The sequence below is a fragment of the Tripterygium wilfordii genome, chromosome 11 (assembly GCF_013401445.1).
Source record: "Tripterygium wilfordii isolate XIE 37 chromosome 11, ASM1340144v1, whole genome shotgun sequence".
In the NCBI taxonomy this organism is placed as follows: Eukaryota; Viridiplantae; Streptophyta; class Magnoliopsida; order Celastrales; family Celastraceae; genus Tripterygium; species Tripterygium wilfordii.
Window position 1 is genome coordinate 3,096,962 of NC_052242.1, and position 18,083 is coordinate 3,115,044.

Genomic DNA, 18,083 nt, shown 5'->3' on the forward strand with positions numbered 1-18,083 from the left:
AGTTGCAGGATATAGAATAACTGGAAATGTGTAAACTTCGTAATTACGTTATTAATTTGAACAATGTAAACACATTGCAAGATATTGAATAACTAGAAATAAATTATGGAAATAACCCACCAAGGTAATTGTACACAAATTGTAACAATAACTACACTACGTAGACATCTAATAAACCGAAACACATCCTTTATAAACCCAAAAGTAACCTGAATAATGGCCATACCTGGATGTTGTTGGGAGAGGAATCACAGGCCTTGTGCTACTCTCTTAACTTCTGCCGTAGCCGAAGCCGATACCATTGAAAGAAAATCTCTTCCTAGTCGACGAAACTCTTAGCAGAGATAGAAACTTGATCGCGTACAACGAGGAGGCGAGATCTATGATGGGTTTGTGATGTAAACCCTACATATCACGTCAAAAAAGAGGCTTTGACGGAGAGAGAAAAAAAACTGAATAAAAAAGGATACTAAACAGGGGAAGAAAGAGAAGCGGGAAATTTGTTGTGGCCCAACCATGTCATTTAAAATAAATCCAATGTGACATGATGATTTGTCATGCCACATAAGCTATGTACATTTATGTACAAAAAAGTTATGTATGGTTATCATTTTCCAAACTTAAAAGATCTAAAGACTAGGATATCATGTTAGAAAATAAAGTTCAAACAGTACAAATTAATACCGTTTACTTATGCCAATCCATTGTAAGATAAACTCTTAATAAATTCATGCAACTATGCAAAGGTTTCGTTTCATGTTTAAGAAAATGAACATTCCAATAAAATCGATGATGAGTCGTCCATCGGATAACCTCCCCACCGGCATGTGAAAAAAATGTCTCTCCATTAGGCAGAGTAGCGGTGGTCAAGGTGGCAGCATATCCACCCGTGTTAGAATTCGAGTCGCCGTGATTGAAAATAGCAGGGAAATCACAACTTTTCAAGGAGAAGGTAGGATTCCAAATGCAAGTTAAAGTAACAAAGACTAAAGCGATGGAAATGTTGAAGTGAATAGGGATCTCCATCACGATTATAGATTGGAAGTGAAAATTTTGGGTTTCTGAGTGTACACAGATCTAAACACAAGGTTGTAGACTTTTCCAATGCCGGGTGTAGATTGATTTTATCTGATCTCCACGGCTAGGCTCAATTGTCAAGTTTTGCTACCACAACTTATCTTCACGTGTAATGATAAGAAAACTATCAGTCTTTAAGCTTTTACATCAAAAGACTCGTCTCTAAGTTGGTGAAGTGTACTTCGAACTTGAAAGAAGAAGCTAGTGCACACGTTATTTTTTTACTTTGAAAAGAGGGTTTTACCTACAGTGCCATCACAGAAAGTACTATATCCAGCATAAGGATTGGAGGTGAAAGAATTTTCGGTTTCGATGAGATTGAGAAAGCTGAAAGTAAGAAGAGGTTTCTAACATGATTACAAGTTTGAATTTTTGAGATTGTAGATTGTTCCAGTGCTGGTTATAGAGAGATTTTGTCTGCTCTGGTATAGATAGAGTCAAAAATTATCTTTGACACGTAATGATAAAACAATACTACTTTTCAGCTTTATTAGGTTAGCCCCCGGTGCTAGCATAGCTGATTTTCATTCATTCGCGTGTTTTTACCCAATGATGAAGGGTTTGAACTTTATGGATAACATTTGTGTGTATTTGTATACATTTATGTGAGTGTGTGTGCATGGGTTGTGTGTGTGTGAGTTAGAGGGATACATATGTGATTCATGTGTATTTTTATTGCCAAGATAAATAAAAAAAAATTAAGGTTAATGGGCGCACTCGTGTCTTAGTCATTGATGTGTAGACTTTTCCATTATGGAAAATCTCATTTGCACTATTTGTGGAGATAAATCAAAGGTGTGCTTAAATAAAAAAATAAAAGATAAAAGGTTAACGCACTCGTGTCTCAGTTTTACTCGATAAATAATTCTTACAAAAAACTGGGAATGGCAAGACCCTTATTCAAATACAATGTACAATAATACGTTGTATATAATAGATGAACATGAATCTAAGATTCACATTTCAATGTCTATAGTCCTGTGGCATGCCATTTTCAAGGGAATCGGCGGGTCTGAGAAGTTTCCAGTTGAAATTTGATCAAAAACATATTTAGCAGCCACCTCTGTGTAGTGTACACCATCCCAATTTACTCGAGCATTGGGGAGTTCACATGAACCAATAAATATTTGTGTACCATTAATTGTGATCGTTCCTCCACAACCGACGCTGTTGCTATAGTTATACTTGCCCCCATAGCCACAACAAGCTACAAGTGGAAGCTGAAATCCTGTAGTGCAAAATTCATGTTGTGTTATGTACTCATGAAACAATATTAGTGCATGTTCCGTTTTTAACAAAAACACAATGAAAAAATGCAAAATAAGCAGAAGCATGGATTGCTTACCATATCTTTTCGGTTCCTTAAAGAAAGAGTACTTTGCAGAGTAGATGTCAACATAAGTGAATGCACCATCCTGAAAATCATTCCTCAGTTGAAATACGGCTTCTCTCAGCTTATGGTTAAAATTCTGAGCTACTTCGTTGTGAGGCTTTGCGCAACCAACATTGTCCCTCTCAGCCGAGAGAAAGTTAGTTAAAATGTAAGGTAAGCAACCTATTGGTCCCGTGTTATGAATCCAGAATGATCGACCTCCTGACTTGTATATATTCTGCACAAGTAAAACCTTAACTAATTAAAAGTCCTTAGTTTAATTACATGAAGAGCTTGAACAATTCAATTTTGAAGGATGATTAGTTACCTTCACCGTCGTAACGAACTCATCAACAATGCCAGGAACAGAAGCGTTAACTTCTGCTATGGACATGTTCGTCAAAAATCCTTCTGCAAGATCATTTTGGCCGATGTCGAATGTATACAAAGCTTTTGAAAAATACTCTTCTTTGGGCATCAAACTGGCAAAAGTTTTTTCACCTACATACAGAAATTAAGATCATGCCATATAACGATAAATGCGCGCAATTGTGAGCACATTATAATTGTTATTCTACATTTTGTATACCTTTTTTTCGAATCATTTGCGATCTACGTTTGAATTGTATGAACTGGTCATACTGTTTAGTTAGATAAAATGGGCTGAATCCACGGCGGACAGGGATAATCGTGGTCGGTAGTCCAATGGTGGAAGATGCCGTGGCAAAATTTGCACCATGCGAGAAGTTGGTCCCCAAAGAATCAAGGTATGCATCCAGATATGGCAGGTCAAAACTTTTTGCTGAGATCATATTACAGGACAATCAAACAATTAATAATAGGATCACAACGTACTAATAAGAAATTATATGAAGTTAATAGGAGCGGAAGAATTTATGATCCAGGATAGAAATGAATGGAGAAAATGAATACAAGTAGTGGATTTCCGTGTATGTTTTCATAAAATCATGTTGGCGATTCCAAACTTTTGGGATAAAAATTTTAATGATATGATGATAACGGATCCGGGGGCTCTAGAATTCTTAAGAAATTCTAGAGTCTCAAATTAGTATCCAACGGTGAAAAGTGTGCCACATGGTTTCAATCCAACCGTCATAATAATGAGATTTCAATCTGACAAATCTTAGTTATAATAATCGTCATAATAGTTGAGTGGGTGTTCCTCCTTTGACTCCAAGTTGAGCATTTTACCCAGACCACAAAATGCCTTCTTATAAGTTGCCGGGGAGGCGACGGAAGAACCAAAGGAATGAAAGCGGAGAGAGAGATCTGAGGGGAATCGGATAGGAGAGAGGAAGGACGGTTTGTGAAGAAGAAGAATTGAAGATTGGAAAGAGATTTGAGGGCCTGGATGTGGTATCTTCAGAGACCGACTGGGTTGCCATCGCCATCTCCACCAAGCTTCAGATTCTCAAAGCATGACATTTTTTGGTGGGTCGCCTCTTTCCTTCTCTGTCGGCACTTACTTCATCATAGGTCGCCTTTTGCAATCCACCCACCATAGATTGTTGATTCTTACTTGTAATTGATTTGTGCTACCCATCCAAAGACTAGAAATTTCTTGTATACAAGGAGTTCTAATTATATGTACCAATTATAATAAAATTAGTGAATCAATTTTCTTTTGTTTGATAGCATCTGCTGGCTGATTTCTACTGAGCAAGAAATTTGTTTGGAAAATTTTAGAGTGAAGAATGCTTTCGTGATTCGAAGTGATTTGGTTGGAAACTTTGAGAGGGGAGAATGCCTTAGCTATTCCAAGTCATATATTTCTCCATTTTCGCATAGGGAAAAAGGCCCCTAAATTTTAGTGAAATTTTTTTGGAGGGTGAGACATAATATCAGAGAGGCTACGTGGTTGAAACATGACCTTTAGATTAATTGAAGGGTGGAGATTTGGGAATTTGAGACTCTCAAATCTTTAATGAATTTGAGAGCCCCATATCCGATGATCACAAGTACTAAACTTTGTCAGAATATTTTGAACAAGTTAAATATTCTTAGAAACGGATGCAGAAGGCAATTTAATTTGTGGAGTATTTCTGATTCAATTTAAGTATTTAACTACAAGAAAATTATTTGATGTGAAATATAAGTGATCAAATGCTGGGACGAGCCAAGACCCAGCCTACGTTTCGTGTCAGGCTAGGCTGGGCTGGGCCAGATACCATCGGGCTATTTCCTAGTAGAAACATTTTTCTGCTTGGGCTCAACTCACGGGCCGAATAGAAGTACCCAAGCCCACAATTTTGCCTATCAAAAACATAATAAAAAGTTTGTACTTTAAAATTTAAGGTTTCGTTTGGAGTTCCGTATAGGATAGTATAATTTTACTATCCAATATATAAGTTAAAAGATTTAGGAGGATAACGTGTTAGAAAATAAAACACAAACACTACAAATCAATATTGTCTGATTTAGGCTAATGGAAAAAAAAATTCTTGTGCCATTGTTATTGGTTTTTATACTCAAAAAATACTTTGGTCGTGTGGGAGGGATGAACATTTACTTATATGTCACTCGTTGTGAGATGAACTCTTAATTAATTCATCCAGATATGCATGGTTTCATTTCATGTTTAAGAAAATGAACATACCAATAAAATCGATGATGAGTCGTCCGTCGGAGAACCTCCCCACCGGCATGTGAAAAAACGTCTCTCCATAAGGCGGAGTAGGGGTGATCAAGGAAGCAGCTAACCCACCGGTGTCCGAATTAGAGTCGCCAAGATTGAAAATAGCAGGGAAATCACAACTTTTCAAGGAGAAGGTTGGATTCCAAATGCAAGTTAAAGTAACAAAGACTAAAGCGATGGAAACGTTGATGTAAATAGGGATCTCCATCACGATTATAGATTGGAAGTGAAAATTTTTGGTTTCTGAAGGTACAAAGATTTAAAACATGATTACAAGTTCAAGGTTGTAGATTTTTCACTATAACAGAATATGTTTATACATGTGGCTAAAACCGCAGGTATAAACTATGCATGCCATTGAGGAACCGCAGGTTAAATGAGCGTCGAAAAGTCTATACCTGCGGTTTTGAAACCGTGGGTATAGAAAACACGAGTGCAAGGGTATGAGAGTTTATAGTTGCGGTTTGTTAACCACATCTATCTTTTACCTTTGGGTTTTCAAGCACGATTATAATATAGGAAAACTATAGGTAAATCAGGAAAACCATAAGTATACCTAAGCATTTGCTTGTGCAAAACCGCGGGTGTAGGTGATAAAACCGCAGGTATTGTCCATTCTTACTGCAGTCCATATCATTTTCTCATACCAATTTGATTTGGTGATTTATTGTCTGCATAACAAACCATATATACCTGTTGATTATTTCAAACTCAAATACCATAAATTTAATCCTCTAAAAAACAAATATTATACATATATCAAATTATCATATCAAAAACATCCAAAATATTTCCAGCTAAAAAATATTCCATAACATGCCTTAATATCAAATCCTTCAAAACCCCATTTTGACAATAAAACGTTCCACATCCTTAACATTACCATATCAAATCCTCCTAAACCCCATATTGACAATAACACGTTCCATATCCTTAGGAAGATGGACATACATTAATGAAAACAATTTATTAGTTTAAATAAGAAAATGTAATTAATTAGCATTGTATAAGAAAACATGCCTTAAAAATCGCAGGTATATATATGATGTATGACAACCGCAGGTAAATTACCTGTCTACCGGCGGTTTGGGGAAACCGTAGGTATAGTTTCGCAGCTAAAAGCTTAATTTTTTGTAGTGAATTTTCAATGCCGGGTGTAGATTGATTTTATCTGATCTCTACGGCTAGACTCAATTTTCAAGTTTTGCTACCACAACTTATCTTCACGTGTAATGATAAGAAAACTATCTAATCTTTAAGCTTTTACATCAAAAGACTCGTCTCTAAGTTGGTGAAGTGTACTTGGAACTTGAAAGAAGAATCTAGTGCACATGTTTTTATTTTTTTTTCACTTTGAAAAGAGAGTTTTACCTACAGTGCCATCACAGAATGTACTATATCCAACATAAGGATTGGAGGTGAAAGAATTTTCGGTTTCGATGAGATTGAGAAAGCTGAAAGTAAGAAGAGATTTCTAACATGATTACAAGTTTGAATTTTTAAGATTGTAGACTTTTCCAGTGCCGGTTATAGAGAGATTTTGTCCGCTCTGATACAGGATAAGAGTAAAAAATTATGTTTGACACGTAATGATAAAACAATACTATTTTCCAGCTTTGTTAGGTTAACGCCGGGTGTCAACAGAGTTATTCTCATTCGTGTATTTCTATCCAATCATCAAGGGTTCAAACTTTGTGGATAACATTTGTGTGAGTATTTATGTGAGTGTGTGTGTATGGGTGACGTGTGTGTGAGTTGAAGGGATACATATGTGGTTCATGGGTATGTTTCTATTGCTAGATACATAAAAAGTAAAAAATAAAGATTAAAGCACTCAAGTCTAAGTCATTGATGTGTAGATTTTTCCACTATGGGAAATCTCATTTGCAGTATTTATGGAGATAAATCAAAGGTGTGTTTCTATTGCCAGGTAAATAAAAAATAAAAAACAAAAGATAAAAGATAAAAGGTTAACGCACTCGTGTCTAAGTCGTTGATCTGTAGACTTTTCCATTATGGGAAATCCAATTTGCAATATTTGTGGGGATAAATCAAAGGAGTGGGATCATGCCCTTACACAAGTAGAGTATGCGTATAACAATGTTGTTCATAGTGCCATGGGTAAATCCGCTTTTGCTTTGGTATACATGAAGGTACCTAGACATTCAGTGGATTTAGTACGGCTGCCAAGTACTCCTGGGATGAGTGTCGATGTTGGTAATTTTATTGAGGAAGCACAGTCCATCCATGCTGAAGTTAAGAAGAACGTGAGGAGACCAATGTTAAGTATAAAGATGTTGCTAACAAGCACAGGTGGGTGAAATTGTTTGAGGAGGATGATATGGTTATAATATTCTTGCACAAGAAGCGTTTTCCTATTGGCACCTACAACAACTTAAAGGCTAAGAAGTATAATCCTTTCAAGATGTTGTGAATTAACCAACAAAACTCGATGTTATAAATTTAGTGAATTATTAATTTACCACATTGACCTCAAGTTGAGAACAGTCAAAAATATTATTTAATCGTGACTATTAATTTATTGAATATTAATTTATCTAGGTTATGCTGTAGTACTTGACATAAAGTTAACGAAAAAGAGAGAAAAACAAAGTGACTAGTGCTTTATTCCTAATTAAAAAATGAAAACACACTAAGCCAAAGTGTGTGGTGCAAAGGATATCATGTATGGTACTATGGGGCCCAGTATAATGATTTCTGATTTGGGTTCAATCACAACCCGTCCCTGGATTACAACCGTAATAAGTGGATTCAAGGATTGACTTGCTTTGCTTAATTCATGGGCAGACTTTTGACAAGAAAGTTATTTTACAATTCCTGATTTTGTGGCACAATCAAGGGGCTAACATTAAACAATGGTTATTTGCTTATTTGCCTATATATTTAAGTTAGTATTGGCAGTAGAGAATGAATGACATTTGATGATTAAAAATGGTTCTTTGCTTAAGGAGTGATTCCTGCTTTTCTGCTTTGAGAGTGATTCTCATCTTTTAGTATCATTGTTCTTGCAATTAAATTCTGTTGTGATAATAGGATTCAGTTTGGTAGCAAACCTACAAAGTACAAAATGCTAAATCCTACAAAGCAGAGATTAGTGCAACTACATTAGATCAGCACTTACTTTTGGGGCTATTATACCATATACTATATTAACAACATCGGGGACGTGGCAAAGACCACTCGATACTTTATCATATATCGGTTTATTATACAACTGGTCCGAGTTTAAATCAATATCGGAGGTTCAAAAGATAAACTAGATCATTGACTGATCCATACGAGAAAGTATCGAGTGATCATATGGCACGCGATTATCAAGTAAACTGGGGGTCCCTTTGGCATGCCAACTTCAAGGGAACGGGCGGGTCTGAGTAAAGTCCAGTTGAAATTTGGTCAAATACAAATTTGTTAGCTGCCTCTGTGTAGTGTGTGCCATCCCAGCTAACCCGCACATCAGGGTGTTCACAGGAACCAACAAATATTTGTGTATCGTTACTTTGATAAAATACAAATTTGTTTGCTGCCTCAGGATCTTCACATGAACCAAGAGATGTTTGTGCATTGTTAATTGTTAATGTTGTTCCGCATCCAGCACTTAGACTAAAGTTGTACTTGCCTCCATATCCACAACAGACTACCAACGGGAACTCAAATCCTGCATTCCAAGATGACAAGAAAAATTCAGGGAAAATGCAAGCTTTGGTCATTTAAAGATTTGACCAGGTCTGACTCAAATGTTCAGACATTCCAACTTAGAATCCAAAGTTGAAAATTGTTTCAATATACACACTCGAACAGATTTTTTTGACTATTCGGACAATCAAACTGGTGACAATGCATAAATGTCTAATGTAAAGTAAGTAGCATTTGTATATGCTTACCATATTTTGTTGGCTCTTTAAAGAGAGAGTACTTGACAGAGTAGACATCAACATAAGTTATTGCAACATCTTCAAAATCCTTCCTTAGTTGCAGTATGGATTCTTTCAACTTATAGTTAAAATACTGAGCCAATCCATTGTAAGGCTTTGCGCAACCGACATCGTCCATTTCAATCGAGTTAGAGATGGTCAAAAACGTAGGCAAACAACCAATTGGCCCTGTGTTATGAATCCAGAATGATCTACCTCCTAACTTGTATATATTCTGCAAGTATTAAATTAAATTAATTAGTATTTATACATGCATGGGTTTAGTACTTAAATGAATTTGAAAAGGATTGATATGATTACCTTCACATTTGCAATAAATTCGTTGATAACATGAGGAATAGATGCATTGATTTGTTGTATCGACATGTCAGCCAAAAACAATTTTCCTCCAATATCATTTTGTCCAATGTCAAACGTATACAGAGCATTCGAAAAATATTCCTCTTTGGGCATCATACTTGCGAATATTCCACCTACAAAGCAGAGAGAACTTAGTATTTTGCGCTATCAATACGATCTTGTGTATATATATATATATATATATATATATACCTTTTTCTCGGATGATTTGTGATCTGAGTCTGAATTGTTCAAATTGGCGGTACTGCATGGTAAGATAGAGGGGAACGAGAGGATTCGGGAAAGGTATGATTGTGGCTCCCCCGGCGGCGAAGTTTGCACCATGCAAGAAGTTTGTACCCAAAGAATCAAGATATGAACTCAAATATGGTAGCCCAAAACTTTGTGCTGTTCATCACAAAGCAATAATCAAACCCCGTGAACACTTTGTATGATGATGATATATATACTATGTAAGGTGAAAAGAAAAGTAGAGCATATATATATATATTAGCGTTATATATATACCGATGAAATCGATGATGAGACGTCCATCGGAGTACCTCCCCGAAGGCATGTGAAAAAATGTTTGTCCATTGGGCACAGTAGGGGGAGGGAGAAAGGGAGTGGCAGCTATGGCGCCGGTGTCCGAATTTGAATCGCCGAAGTTGAAGATGGCTTGGAAGTCGCAACTTTGTAAAGGGAAGATTGGATGCCAAATGCAAGTGAAACAAAGGATGAGTACGAAGTGGTAGATGTTGAGTTGATAGGGGAGCTCCATCAGTATTATTTAGTGGCTTAGTCAGGATTGTTGATAGCTTAATTTATATAAAAAAAAATATACTTAAAGGTGGAAACGTAGTTATATTTGTCGCAATCCATTTGACTTGACTTGCACAGTTGTACCTACCGCATTTTCTTTGCCAAGTATTTTATCATATTTTAAAGAAGTTAGCTGTCCCTCTTGACCTTGAGTGCGGGTGGGTCGGCCCCAAGACCTATTTGGAGGGCCCCAATGAGCTAGAAAGTCGCAATGCCGTGTAGCTCCTGTTCTTCTCATTCTGATGCTGCCACTTGATCAAACACGTAAGGGAATGTCAATCCGGGAGTAGTCGACCAGCATATGATGGAGGAAATATGGCAAAAACTTTTTAGGTGGATAATAAAGTTTGAGATTGTAATGAAAGACGTGTTAATGGAATATTAAAGGCACTTCATAATGGCATAGCTTATCAACATTTAAGAGATAATAGCCCCACACACATGTATATCTTGACCAATTTTGTGGACCAAAATCCAATGATACGAGGAAATGATATATTTATGTGGAGCGAGAAATTCTAATATTTGGTTGTACAATATACAAGGAAATGGAACTGATAGTTTCGATTGACATGAAATTTAGCTTTCCGGCCTTGCACATAGGAATCACCGAATCACTAATTTCAGGCAACTTGGAATTTTGTCATGACAAAGAACTTCTTTGTATTTAGCCGAACGAGTAGATGTAAATGTTCTGGGCCATTCCAAAAAAAAAACTCATAAATATCAATAACTCTAGCTCCCAGTTGGCCCTGCCCCTACCCCCGCCTCGTGTATCTCTGCATAGAAACTACTCCAAAGTTTCACGAAAGATGAACATGTTGATAAATTCGTACTCTGTATCTAGACATAGAGTATATGCTTTCAATTTACCATTAAGGACATTCGTATTAGCAATTAATCATATTTAACAAAGTATTTAGATATTATATATAATATCGTTAACATATAATTCATAAAATATATATGTTAGTTCCATTCTCATCTAAACATTTGAAAATCACGAAAAGAGAAAAGTACACAAATTAATCTACTCAACTCAAGAATATTATACTTGAGCCACCAAAAGCAATTCAAGAACAGGAAGTTAGGTCATTTGACAAAGGGAGAAGTATGAAAAAGGCCCCTGTACTATGTTTTTTGGTCCAAAAAAGCCCCTCAACTTTGTTTTGGATCAAAAAAGCCCTCGTACTTACAAGAAACGAAAACGTTAGCCCTTCTGTTAACATCCCGTTAAAATTTGCTTATTTGGCATTTAATTTATTTTTTCTTTATTTTTCAACTAATGACGTGGCATACATATGGCATTAACGTATAAGATGTTGACACGTGTCTATTTTAAAAAGTAATTCACGTTTTGTTGTCTATGAATCACAAGTTGTAGTAACTGCAGAAATGGCTCAATTAAGCCCCTGTACTATGGGGAAAGGGACATTTAAATACTACTCGACCCACAGATTCAACCCAAAGATTTGAAAAACTTGTAGCAGCATAATTAAATCCTCCAAATTATTGAGAACACGAAACTATGAATGAGAGAAAAAAAAAATCAAAAGATCTTAGATCGAGACAACCCACAAAGGGAAATAAACGATATAATATGCACATAGAGTTTTGCCTACAAGCTCACAGCACCAGATCCAGATATAGGAACCATCTATCCCGATTCTCTTCAGTCAAAAACAAAGCTCTAAACATTTTCCATTTCATAAACCCATAATCGCTACCCAAGATCGAAGTTGAAAATCAAAGAGATGGAACACACCCAAGATCCAGTCGCATACCTATGTTCCAGATCCAGATCCAGTCGCATACGGTTGTTCTTCAGAGATAGCTCTTCAATTGCAAATTTGATTTTTTCGTCTTTCTGTCTTAGGTTTTCTTTGAAGCCGAGAATATGGTATACTATACTCATAGTGACCCGTCATTTGTAATTTTTTTTTTTAATGCCACATGTATGCCACGTCATTAGTTGAAAAATAAAGAAAAAATAAATTAAATGCCAAATAAGCAGATTTTAACGGGATGTTAACAGAAGGGTTAACGTTTTCGTTTCTTGTAAGTATGAGGGCTTTTTTGATCCAAAACAAAGTTAAGGGGCTTTTTTGAACCAAAAAGCATAGTACAGGGGCCTTTTTCATACTTCTCCCTTTGACAAACTATATATTTTAATAAATGTTAATAAATGAAAATGTTAATAAATACAATAATATGTTAATAAATGAAAATGTTTCTAAGATTCACATTTCAATACATGAGGTCATGACTAGAGCCTATAGTCCTGTGGCATGCCATTCTCAAGGGAATCGGCGGGTCTGACAAGTTTCCCGTTGAAATTTGATCAAAAACAAATTTAGCAGCCGCCTCTGTATAGTGTATACCATCCCAATTTACTCGAACATTAGGGCGTTCACATGAACCAACAAATATTTGTGTGCCGTTAATTGTGGTCGTTCCTCCGCAACCAACACTGTCGCTATAGTTATACTGGCCCCCGTAGCCACAACAAGCTACAAGTGGAAGTTCAAATCCTGTTGTGCAAAATTCATGTTGTGTTATGTATTCATGACAAACCATCAGTGCATATTCCGGTGAAAATAAGCAGAAGCATGGATTGCTTACCATATCTTTTTGGTTCCTTAAAGAGAGAGTACTTTGCAGAGTAGATGTCAACATAAGTGAATGCACCATCCTGAAAATCATTCCTCAGTTGAAATACGGCTTCTCTCAGCTTATAGTTAAAGTACTGAGCGACTTCGTTGTAAGACTTTGCACAACCAACATTGTCCCTCTCAGCCGAGAGAAAGTTCGCTAAAATATAAGGTAAGCAACCTACTGGTCCAGTGTTATGAATCCAAAATGATCGACCTCCTAATTTGTATATGTTCTGCAAAAGTAAAACGGCCGTAACTAATCCAACTGAAAGGCTAATTGTGTCCTTAGTTTATATGAAGAGCTTGAAGTTCAATTTTAAAGGATAATTAGTTACCTTCACAGTTGTAACAAACTCATCGACAATTCCAGGAACAGAAGCGTTAACTTCTGCTATGGACATGTTAGCGAAAAATCCTTCTCCAAGATCATTTTGGCCGATGTCGAATGTATACAAAGCTTTTGAAAAGTACTCTTTTTTGGGCATCAAACTTGCAAAAAATGGACCTACATACAGAAAGATCATGCCATTAAAGATAAATATGCAATAGTGAATACAAATTATAATTATGATATTGTAAACTTTGTATACCTTTTTTTCTAACCATTTGTGATCTGCGTTTGAATTGTATGAACTGGTCATACTGTATAGTTAGATAAAATGGACTGAATCCGCCGCCAGGAATAATCCTGCTCGGTAGTCCAATGGTGGCAGATGCTGTGGCAAAGTTTGCACCATGCGAGAAGTTGGTCCCCAAAGAATCAAGATACGCATCCACATATGGCAGATCAAAACTTTTTGCTGAAATCATTAACACAAAACAATATGGCATGTAAATTCACATAGATGCAACACACGCTCACACACACATGCAAACATGCTGCCCGCAAGATTCAAAGACCGCACCATAGCCAGAAATGCTGGGACGAGCCACAGCCAGGCTACGTTTGGTGTCAGGCTGGGCTGGGCTCGATACCGTCGGGCTATTTCCTAGTCAACACTTGGCCCGTCCATAATATCCTTTAAAATTTCAGTTAGAAAATTACTACGTCGGTCAGGCTGGGTTGGGCTAAAGCTAAAGTAATAAGGTTCCAATTTCCAAACCCAAGTTCGGCCTGAAATTCCAATCGAACCACTTTTTTGGGCTGGGCTCAACTCACAGGCCTAATGAAACTACCTAAGCCTGCACTTTTGCCTATATAAAAAACAGTAAAAAGTACCTACTTAGAAAGATCTAGGTTTATACTGTTTGACGTGACATCCCATCTAGGAAACGAGTGTTCAGGAAGCTCTCTGCAACTCCACCGACCATTACAGTGAACTATGATGCACTAACACTCCTAAACTACTCTCAGATATGCAGGATTTCATTTCATGCTGAAAAAAATGAAACATACCAATAAAATCGATGATGAGTCGTCCGTCCGAGAACCTCCCCGCCGGCATGTGAAAAAACGTCTCTCCATAAGGCGGAGTAGGGGTGATCAAGGAAGCAGCTAACCCACCGGTGTCCGAATTCGAGTCGCCGAGATTGAAAATAGCAGGGAAATCACAGGTTTTCAAAGAGAGAGTAGGATTCCAAACGCAAGTTAAAGTAACAAGGGCAATAAAGATAGAGATGTTGATGTAAATGGGGATTTCCATCACGATTATGGATTGGAACTGAAATTTTTTTGGGTTTCGATGAGATTGAAGATACAGGGATTTATAACATGATTACAACTTCAAAGTTCTAGACTTTTCCAATGTCGCCAGCGAAAAAAAAAAAGACTTTTCCAATGTCGGTTATCCATAGATTTCATCCCATCTGTAATTCTGTACGGCTAGAGTCAATGGTCAAGCTTTTGGTACCAAAAGTTATCTTCACATGTAACGGCAACGACATTTTGTTGGGGCAACAAAATGTATTGGGAGATATATTTTACTGATATAATTGAATATTTTGATGATATGATTGGATCAACAAAATGTATTGATACAATGGTGTAGATTTGTTGACTTGATTTTTAGTATAATAGAAATGGGGTCTAAGCACTGATTTTTGTGTAATTGTGTTTGTGTAATTATAAGTGTGGTAGTTGAGTGGGTCTCGTATGAAGCCAACAAGAGGGCAAGCCAAAGACCATGCCCCCTTACTTGGTACATTAGAAAAGGGCTAACAAACTTGTATTGTTGTTGCCAAAATAAAAATCATGGCCCAAGAAGTTAATCACTCTTTACTATCCATGGGCCAATAGATTTTTGAGAAAATTTTAGGCCGATACCACTTGTGAAACTTTTGAACACATAAGTCCAGTCCAAAAAATTTTATCCCTCTAAGATACCACTAGTATACTAATTACTTTTTTACCCTCGTCTTCTTCCTCCAACAACTCATACCCTTCTCTTCTCTTTCTTTCTCCTCTCTCCTTCTTATTGCCCATTGGTATCCAACCTAAACTGAAGCTCACATCACCACGAACATACTCCGACCTTCCACCATCACCAATGGCCATCCATTTGGTCGAAAAATGATTAGAAAGTTGCAACAACCACAAGAAAAAAGTCTCAAATCCGGCCAATTCCGACGACTGTTCGCTACATCACCACTACCGTTGGACTCCCCTCACTGAGACGCACAATGTCCAGCTAGATACTTCCCAAAACGGGCACCGAATATGGCCCTTTTAAAATAGTAAAGTTGGTCGGCCAATGTTACTGTTTCAAAACAGTAAAGTTGGTTGGCCAATGTTATTGTGTTTGAAATAGTAACATTGGTCGGATAATGTTACTACTTGGAAAAACTTTCAGATCCGACTGATTTCGGTGGCGGTTACCATCATCACCGTTGGAATCCCTTCATTGAAGTACACAATGCCCAGCCATATGCAGTCCAAAACGACCACCCAGATATGTCCGTTTTAAAACAGTAACATTGGTCAACTAACGTTACTATTTTAAAACAGTAACATTGTCAACAAATGTTACTGTTTTGAAAAAACTTCAGATCCGGCCGATTTCGGCATCTGTTCGCCACACCACCACCACTGTTGGACTCCCTTCACAAAGAAGCACAATGCCCAGCCGTATTTAGACCAAAACGACCACTAGAAAAAGAGATGAGAGAGAGAACGATGTAGTAATAAGAGAGATATAATGCAGCATGAGAGAGAAAGATATAGCAGGAGAGAGAAAGATGCAGTGATGAGAGAGATGTAGTAGAGAGAGAAGCTGTAGTGAGATGAGAGAGAGATGTAACATAGAGAGAAAGTAACAAGAGATAAATTATATTAGATTAAAACCTCTTTGAAAAGGGGCAAAAATGAACATAGATAAAATTTAAATGATTTAAATAAACTTATGAGGGATAAAGTTTTTTAAAAGTGGATCTAGATGTCTAACAGTGTTGAAAGTGATATTAATATGTCATTTTCCATAAATTGTTTACTATTATAATTGCTCTAATGATTAAAACTTCTGTTCTTTTAGCTTTTTTACATCAAACCACCATTGTCTCAAAGTTGTTGACGTGTACTCCGAAGAATATTCTAACACACTCACGTTTTGATTTTATTTTTTTTAAAGGGGTATAGCAAGCGGAGGCAAACTTTGTCCTGTCTGGATTAAATTTTTCTAACCCAAATTAAAACAAGTTTAGACATAAGTTATACACAAATTCTCTCATGAGTACTTAAATTAAGGATTGTTTTTTGAGTTTGTAGATAAGTGAAATAACAAATGGGGTCAGTAGCAGACACAGAAATTGAAATCACTGGGACATAAAATTGGTAAGGGGTTCGGGGGTAGCGACTCCAAATTTTTTTTTGGGGTTCTTCATGTAATCTATTTATGTCTATCGCAAGATGAACTACGGTGAGCTACTAGGCTTAGGGATCTCTTGACTATGTCTGCCGACATAGGACAGGGAGAATGGTATTGTCGTATTGAGAGATTTAGAGGAATTGAGAGGCTTGACAGGTGGGCTTGACAAATGACAAGATAATTAGGGCCTATGATTTATAAGGGTTGGATTGGGTCAAAGTTAGTTGGTGGGTTGGGTTTCCATTAGTGGACTGGGGACCTCATTTTTTTTTATTGGAGGCCTAGGATCAATTTGTTATAAATCTATAATGTAATTAGTGTAAATTTTTTTATTTGATTGGGGGCCGTGCTCCCAATGCTATAGCACTACGTCCATCTCTGAATGGGGCTCACTGGTTTGAGATCACTTGTAATCGGTGCAATTACACTTGTTCTAAGGAAAATATGACTACTTCAGCTCCTCCAAGTTCTACTCATTCCCTTTCCCTAAACCCTTAAAAATGGGCAATCCTGAACCAACAACTATTCATGATTTCATATATATTATAGATATAGAAGTCAAAAATCTGGATGACTCAAAAAAATGGATTGGATATAGATAGTATCATCTTAACCAACAACTATTCATGATTCCAACATAGTGAAATTCAGTCTCTACTTTCTATGAATGTAAACTTCTGTCGAAACACGTAAATCTCGTGTCTTTTACTGCTTTGCTTCATTCGTTATCGTTATTTAGCTTGTATCTTGTGTTTACTTTAGTCAATCAATTATGTGCTATGTTGTGAGTTGATTTTAATACAACAGAATACACATTATTTGATTATCAACGGAGAGTTAGAGAATGTTTTCCCTGTTTCTCAGCCATGCCACAAAGGTTATGCAGGAATTTTGTGCTGCCATATCAGTTTTGAATTCCTGCTCAAATAGTTACACCTGTCATGGAATTCACAAATTGGGTAGAGTTTTGAGTTATCATAAATTTGACTTCCTTCTGGAATTGAACATTGTGTCTTTACATTAAATTTTATTAAATTTCCCCCTTAGTTGTGCGACTCCATGTCGGGGAATGCAAAAAGGTTCCAGAATCATTAACGAAGAGCATGCACCTTTTGGACATTCATGAACTTCTTCCCCTTATAAATTGGGTGAACTATGGGCAAGCAAAGAAATAAAGTCGATACGTCTGTAGGCTCTCTGAGGGATGTCAACCCGGATAAAATCAACTGGCATGTCAGGGTTGGGGTAACCAGAATTTGGGATTCGGTTAATTTCAAGAACGATAATGAATTCCTTAGCATGGATATGCTTCTGCTAGACAAAGAGGTATGCAATTTAGATCCCATAATTTCCTCTACAATCCAATGAAACTTTTTCGTGCAAAGGTATTATGATTGGTGTTCTCGCCAC

At 36.8% G+C, this 18,083-nt stretch overlaps 1 protein-coding gene across 1 annotated transcript; it reads right to left on the reverse strand.

Annotated features, from left to right (window-relative positions):
• Positions 1-1,994: 1,994 nt before the first annotated feature.
• On the reverse strand, positions 1,995-14,620 carry LOC120008668. Its single transcript, XM_038859057.1, has 15 exons — positions 14,270-14,620; positions 13,464-13,673; positions 13,209-13,378; positions 12,842-13,106; positions 12,470-12,750; positions 9,926-10,184; positions 9,611-9,805; positions 9,359-9,531; positions 9,008-9,272; positions 8,447-8,781; positions 5,067-5,361; positions 3,039-3,251; positions 2,778-2,950; positions 2,423-2,687; positions 1,995-2,305 (listed from the first exon to the last, which is right to left on the reverse strand). Exons 1-15 carry the CDS (start codon positions 14,514-14,516, stop codon positions 2,034-2,036), a joined length of 3,618 nt encoding a protein of 1,205 aa, XP_038714985.1. The 5' UTR covers positions 14,517-14,620; the 3' UTR covers positions 1,995-2,033.
• Between the last annotated feature and the right edge of the window lie 3,463 nt (positions 14,621-18,083).

Bases quoted from the DNA above. Each gene is read 5' to 3' on its own strand.
- LOC120008668 (XM_038859057.1), bottom strand. From the start codon at position 14,516: ATGGAAATCCCCATTTACATCAACATCTCTATCTTTATTGCCCTTGTT. The intron at 12,751-12,841 runs GTAAGCAATCCA...TTTGCACAACAG, and splicing joins TAAGGAACCAAAAAGATATG to GATTTGAACTTCCACTTGTA. The intron at 2,688-2,777 runs GTAACTAATCAT...TTACTTGTGCAG, and splicing joins AGTTCGTTACGACGGTGAAG to AATATATACAAGTCAGGAGG.